The sequence below is a fragment of the Cottoperca gobio genome, chromosome 17 (assembly GCF_900634415.1).
Source record: "Cottoperca gobio chromosome 17, fCotGob3.1, whole genome shotgun sequence".
NCBI classification, from domain to species: Eukaryota; Metazoa; Chordata; class Actinopteri; order Perciformes; family Bovichtidae; genus Cottoperca; species Cottoperca gobio.
In genome coordinates, this window is record NC_041371.1 from 7,361,857 (window position 1) to 7,369,324 (window position 7,468).

The 7,468-nt window shown below is 39.7% G+C and overlaps 1 protein-coding gene across 2 annotated transcripts; it reads left to right on the forward strand.

Moving 5' to 3' along the window:
* Positions 1 to 1,434: 1,434 nt before the first annotated feature.
* On the forward strand, positions 1,435 to 4,535 carry adcyap1b (adenylate cyclase activating polypeptide 1b). 2 transcript variants are annotated; one of them, XM_029453360.1, is made up of 5 exons: positions 1,435 to 1,456; positions 1,799 to 1,903; positions 2,831 to 2,965; positions 3,323 to 3,427; positions 4,025 to 4,535. In XM_029453360.1, the coding sequence occupies exons 1-5, from the start codon at positions 1,440 to 1,442 to the stop codon at positions 4,206 to 4,208; spliced, it is 546 nt and encodes a 181-aa protein (XP_029309220.1). In that variant the 5' UTR covers positions 1,435 to 1,439; the 3' UTR covers positions 4,209 to 4,535. The 2 variants fall into 2 exon arrangements, with proteins under 2 accessions (XP_029309220.1, XP_029309221.1); XM_029453361.1 differs by lacking the exon at positions 3,323 to 3,427.
* The last annotated feature ends 2,933 nt before the right edge of the window (positions 4,536 to 7,468 follow it).

Sequence of the window (7,468 nt, forward strand, 5' to 3'; positions counted from 1 at the left end):
CACACTCAGCTGTAAGCCATTCATTGTATATGTCATGAATATGAATGCCAAGTTTATACTTTACTGCAATTGTATTTAACTGCAATATTAGCAACTAATAAGTAGCATACTAAAGAGAGGCCGAAAGCATTAAGAGGTTTGGTCAAATGAGGCTTCATCACGGGGGGGAATCAGGCCCGACTGCTTCTTGGTTAATTGCCACATATATTACAGTGTAGCTATAAGCCTTTTCTCGCGGGTTTTTCTTTCTTTCGTTGTAATGTATCAATCAGCACATTAAAAGGATGCAGACGAACAATGTTGGGGGAAATGAGTGGATCGTTTTTAAAGCCACGTAGGCTGATAGCTCTCTGAACCAGCATCCTGCGTCACCAGCTTTAAATCACATTACGTGCTTCGTTTATTTCAACAATCTAACGGATAGGCCGAGGCCTTAGCGTTGTCATTGCACTGCCATTAGAGCCTCCCCCTCGATATCCAGTGAACAATTATTGGAAAGTATTAAAAAAAAGTGATTGTAATTACCGAAAGCCGACATTTGAGACGATGGGTTTCAGCACTGGACAGCTCCTGACTCCCCAGAGGCCTTGAACTTGGTCAGCGGAAGTCTGATCAAAACCATCCAGTCACACTAAAACCACCATCACCAGCATTGATGATCATTTCCCAGCTCTGTCATAATCATAAAAGCCTAATTGGACTTATTGATGACGCGTGGGAAATAACCCGTCGTGGTCCCGGTGAGGGACACATTGATTTGTATTGGCCGTCACATCGTCTTGTGCAAAGTTCACGTATGCATTCACACACATTTTCTCTTCTTCTTCGCTCTCTTTTGTTTTAAAAAGGAAGAAAGTTTGAAAGTAAACTTCCATCTTAAGAGGGAGGTGGGGGTCGAGGGTGACGGATGCATCGATGAGGAAGGAACTGTACTTTTTTTTATTCCGGGAGGCAAACTTGATGACGTCTATAGCATCCTTAATGTGACATATTGGAGGGAGGAGGAGGAGGGGGGGGGGGGGGGGCAAGGCTTACGATACATGGATAAAAATCCAAGGCAATCACAGCACAGGACAAAAGTTTAGAGCAACGATATGCAGACGAACCTACAGCGCACTTTCCCACCGTTTCTGTTTGCCTGTGCGACTGCTCGAGTCCTATAACTTGTGTCTTAAAGTGAGATAGGCTGTACTGAGGGGAACACAAGGAGACGACGGAGGCGCTTCAGCCAGGAAAGAAGTGCCGTGAGAAAGAAACCGTCTCTCTCTCTCACACACACACACACACACACACACACACACACACACACACACACACACACACACACACTACCACAGCCGCGCCCGGATCACATCCTACAGCACAGCGCTCTCCCTACTCCCCTGCTATAGGTATGTGCTTTATCTGCGGATTGTCTTATAACTCGGAGAATTTCATTGATGGAGAGCGAGATAAAGTAATGGAAATCATCTTTTTTTCTGCACTGCATGGAGAGCTGCTGTTTTTTTTTTAATTACTTTGGCGCTGCATGCAAAGGATTCGGTGTCAATACCTACAGTTAAACTTTTACGGATTGGGATGAATAAAACAGTCAGCAATCTTGTTTTTTGCTTTGAGCAAACGGACGCTGTGTTTGTCCAGTTAATGTTAAACATGCTTATTATTTGATCCAGCTTTGTACTTTGTGATCTGAGAAGTAGGACAGCGTGTGATTTGTACAGAACAAAGAGCGAGCATGTTGTTTCTATAGGAGTGACTAACCTGTTTAATAACACGTCTGTTTTTCATTTTCTAACAGCATGGCCAGTTCGAGTAAAGCGACTTTAATCTTGCTCGTCTACGGAATCTTAATGCACTACAGCGTCTTCTGCACACCTATCGGACTAAGTTACCCTAAGATTAGGTAGGTATACGCGCTTTATGGGTCTTCATAACATGATTATAGTATTTATTTAACTCCATGTTGCTGCTGAACACAATGTGTGTTCACTGATTGTTTTGCATTTTGATTAATGATTATATGTCTTTTGATGATTTGGTTTTGGGCAATGATATTTTGAAATAAGTGTGCATAATTGCGCACAAACCATTTTTGCGCAATTTAAAATGATATAATTGAGAGGAATAACAAAAAGAAATAGCGTTATTTACGCAAATCTGGTGTGTTAAACGATAATGGAAATTGCATAGAGGTATCTGTCCGGGGGGACACCCTGATTAAAAATGAGAGTACAGTCAATGCAATTGATAGCTCTTGGGATGACGGTGGACTGGCGTCACCAAGGAGAGGCGAGGCAAAACGAATCGGAGAGCTCTATCCTTTTAAGATGTTTTATTTTTTTTCCCCTGTGAAAAGCATACATACTTTGGGCGTGGTTCTTATTGATTCTAATATTTCACTGCTAATTGCGGCATTCTTTTAATACATTTTTGGCTCCACGCCTACTCTAAATGTGATCTTTTTCACACCCATTGTTTCGATTCTTAAATAATTAATGAGGCTGTAGCCTGTGTTGAGAGCAGCAGCTCCAAGTACCAAGAATTTAAAATAGATTTTCCCGATCAAAACAAAAAATCTATTTAAAGAAAGAATAAAATAAAGCTTCATTTAATACATTTTAACGCATTATTTTTTTTGTAAAGAAATTTAAATAATTCATTTTCTTGTTTTATTTCTAAACACCTACAGATGATGCATTTTTTCGTTTTGCTTCCCTTATCTCTAATGGTTTAACCTCCCAGTGATTTAGCATTCATTTTGGCATTCTTTCACTGCTGCGTCCCACTTGTGCACAGATCAAATTTGTGATGAATGCTTTCCGTTTTGCAGACTTGACAACGACGCCTTCGATGAGGATGGGAATTCATTATCCGACATGGGTTTTGATGGCGATCAAATTGCTATACGAAGCCCGCCATCCTTAAACGACGACGCGTACACGCTATACTACCCACCAGAGAAAAGGTATATGTGCTTTCAGATCGCAGCTAAAGCCTTCAGCTCGATTCCATTTTTAATGACTTTTTTGCTGTTTGCGATAATGTTTGCTTGCTTTGTTTTTCCCAGAGTTCCTCATGTTATTTGTTCAGTGTTATTTTCATTACGAGTAGCCTAAAATGTTGGTTCCAAATATTGGTAATAATCAAGATAAAAGCGGAAGGATAGCCACTGTGGAAGAAGGCTACGAGGCTCCGATTTAATTGTACCTGATGTGATATTGGACCTGCGGGTGGGTGGGGACATTTTAGGCTACTTTTGATCATTTTGTCTGCGCTTTTTAGTCACTGATGATCTATGTGTTTTGGCGTTTTATCATCTCAGAACAGAAAGGCATGCTGAGGAAGAATTAGATAGAGCCTTGAGGGAGATCCTGGGTCAGTTAACAGCGAGACATTATCTGCATTCTCTGATGACAATTCGTGCAGGGTAAGGGCATTTCTTATAAGCGTTCACCTGCAGTCATCATTTTTTATGTTTCTCCGCTGCACAAGTCCAGGCTGCTGCATCACTGTCTTTCATTTGTTCTGTCCGTGTTTTGTTTTCATTTATTTGTATCTCTCTATATATAAAAAAACAAAACGTCTAGACATTTTCATTTTCTTTTTGTTGTGGCGTGGCACTGCGCTCATTATTAGTGTCCTCCCTTAACAACGAAGACTAAAATACACTTCAATTTATGTGTGATTAATCTATAAATAGATTTTGTTTTCCCAATCTTTAATGAAAAAATATGCGTCAGAATATACAATGGGCTGCAAATGAATAATGTATAACTTTTCTAAAACGCTTAACATCACTGTTTCTTTTACATTGTCTTGCTTACCGCCCTTTTCAAACGAAAACAAAAAGGAAATAGGATAAAAGGCCCAATAACTAATTATTAATAACTATGCATCATGCAATATGGAAAAACGACCAAAGCTAAGCTTTCAAATCAAAAAGAGCAGAAATCTGTGGAGAAGTGGAAGCTGCAGCTTTAACTAATGTTTCTTTTTTGTTCTGTTTGTTTGTTTGTTTTTTCAGTGAAGACAACAGCATGGAGGAAGAGTCAGAGCCCTTATCCAAAAGACATTCAGATGGGATCTTCACCGACAGCTACAGTCGCTATAGAAAGCAGATGGCCGTGCAGAAATACCTGGCAGCGGTTCTGGGAAGAAGGTACAGACAGAGAGTTAGGAACAAAGGACGCCGACTTGCCTATTTGTAGCGTTGTTAATGCGCCCAAACTGCCCTCCTGTGTATATACATCCAGTCGTTAAATCAAAGTCATTCAGATATATCTGACCAACCAGTGGATTGCGCCTGTGTTCTTTCAACATGTATTTATGTATGAAGTAAAGCCATTAAAATGAATATTTTAATAATAATATCGTTTTTTTTCTTTTTGTACAAAAGCACTTGATACCGCACAGTTATACTTTGTGGACCAATATATTAATTTCAATCAATTTATTTTCATGTTAAGATGTTGAAAACAAAACAAAATGACAAAAAAAAAAAAAAAAAAAAAAAAGAAGAAATTAGAAAAAAAAAAGATAATTGTGCACCTTCAACATTATGCGCTTGAAATCTTTAAAGGTCATCTACATATGCAGAAAATAAATAGATTTTAAAAAGACAATCAAAGTATTGAATGTTATACTTATTTTTGTAACCAACGTTCTATTTTTTTAGTGTTGTTTGTTTTCCAAACAGGCCCAAAGAAGCAGTGAGCATGCTATGTGAGGCATATCCGGCTTATCCTAAATGATAGATGTTGCCCTTGTCCACCCTCCTCGCTCCCTTAATGGGAGCTCTGTGGGTTTGTATAGCTTGCTGCCCCTCTAGGGGAATTCAGATGGCTTTTGTTGAACAGCCTCTCATTTGATGGAAAAACTGATTGACTTACACGACCATTCATGTAACTGGTGGTAAAATCCGACCCCTCTTTTAAACAGAAATGTAATTGCTTTTGCAAGGGGCATTATTGCCTTTACTAAACATAAAAGAAGGACTCAAGTTGCTGTATGCGGCAAACACTGCTTGCTCACTTGCCTCAAAAAGTCCTTTACTGTAGAGGATAAGTCGTGCTCGATAGGTGTTAAGAATGTTCCATATGTGTGTATTATGTACCGTGCAGAAATTACACAGTGCACATATTCATCTCAGTGTTGTCTGTGTTCAGTCAACAGAATTATTTAGAAGAATGTGCTTCTACTGTTGATTGTATTTGGGCAGCACTCCAAATATTCAGAAAGGACCCAGAACATGTAAAGATGGAGAAAATGAAGCATTTTTTTGAGACAAAAAGGGGAGAGGAAAGGTAGCATCTGAGTTCCAGTTAGGAATATTTAACTCTTATTTCTTATTTATTGGTGCATGTGGAAACTGACACCTTGTTAATTTTGCTTAGAAACTGCATGCCATCGTGCTTTTTTGGATTGTGCTATTTGGGAGCTGGGCTGTGCTAAGCCTATTTCAACACCACTCCCCCCCCTCAGATGTGTTGGAAATGTGAACAAGGAGGGCTAGAGGTGGTGGAAACTGGTACTGCACTGACTTGTTGAATTTTTACCTCCCATGCTGCTGTCATTGTGGATATCATGAGACAAGACACTGGACCCCCTTTTTGCTGATTGCCTTTGTCCTGGTTTGCTTCTAGATCGCCGTGCTAAATAGTTGATTTGAACGTGCTGTGATTAGTTGTTAAGACGAAGCTGATCCGTGTGAGATGTGTACCGAGGTTTGTGCAGTGAGGATGTGTTAAAGAGATGAGGAGAGTGCTAGAGAGAGAGAGAGAGAGAGAGAGAGAGAGAGAGAGAGAGAGAGAGAGAGAGAGAGAGAGAGAGAGAGAGAGAGAGAGAGAGAGAGATATGCATGGAGAGGAAGAGAGAGCAGAAGACAAAGAGATATTGTGTGAGAGAGAGAGAAAAAACTAAGTTACATAATAGCACCCACAAGCCTGAGAGAGGTTGTCACACCTGGATACAGAAACAAACGAGACGAGAGCGCCGCCGCCTCTCCTAAACCTGCCAGAGTGACATCAGGGTCAATGAGTCTGATAGAAAATATCAGATGTTGAATTCCCTTCACTTTGGTTTCAGCAGAAGGATTAACAGTATGTGAGTGAAGCTGGTCAGAGCCACTCTGAGTTTCCCTCTCGCACAAGGTGAATGAAATTCAGCACACGAGGAGAGGGATCTTCCCACTGACTTTTATTAGGGAGATATCTCATGTATTTATTCGATATTATGCAAATGCAGCTTTATGCACCCCTGCAATCCAAATCAGTGGCCTGTGTTCGCCCATAGAAACTATCAATACACTCCTTCAATCTGGCTTTATCCTACAGGCTTTGTGTGAACGTGTGTGTGCGGATTTAGACGTTTGCATATTAGTGCACATTTGAGTTTATATGTGTGTGTGGATGTGGATGTTTGGTGCGCATGTGTGTGAGTGTGTGTGTGCATGTAATGTTTGTTGGTGTGAATGAGTGACTGAATGCGAATGTTGAGGTGGAAACAGCTTTTGGCGTTGGTGCCTTGCTTCGACGTGAGAAAAAAAATGAAATAAAGAAATTCGCCACAAGTGACAGATGGCAATTTTAGTGGCCCTACAATGCTGCAGTCCATTAGCTTACAATGAAAACGTCCTTTTACTCTGTTTAATCGCTCAGCTTAGTCTGCCCCAAGAGTAGTAGAATTAGGCTTTCTTTTAAAGCATGGCCAATGATTTATTGAGTATAAAAAAAAGAAAAAAAAGAATTGAATGTGTATATGTTGAGGGAGAAGGCAATGTGTGTGTGTGTGTTTGTGTGTGTGTGCATGAGTCTGGGGTGTTCAGTGTCTGTGAGAGTTGTGAACAATGACCAGTGTTTGTTACTGTTGATTATGAGGTGTTGTTGATTATTTTGATATTGGTCAGTAATTTATTAATCAGAAAACAGCCCCGACGTATCATTTATAACTATGTGCATCACTATTTAGATTAATAGGGTTTCAGAACATGACAGAGATGTTGTTCAGATTATACGAAATGCTTGTTGTTGATATTTCTGAAAGCGCCAAACGCCTTACTTCAATGTTTAATCTCTTATCTATCTGAAAACAATGTGTTTAAAAAGTGAACCTTAGTACAAGTGGCATCGTTATACACACAGGAGTCCTTATATGGGGTTTTACGTTTCTCAATGTTATGAAAGTGTTGTAAGATTTGTATGAATAAATTTTTGTAAACAACAATATTTTCTAATGAATGTCTAATCTTTGAAATACATACTCTTTAAGACGACACATGTGTTGTGGAACAAAGAGAGGTGGAGAGCCAGGTGTAGCCTAGTCAAATATCTTGAGTCTTTCGTTTGCAACTTACATCAGAATAAAGGTGGAATCTTCCTTTAAACGTTTACATGATCACCAAGGGCCACACATTTGTCAGAGATCATCTCCTGAAACAAACACAAAACTCAAATCACATTACAGAAAATAA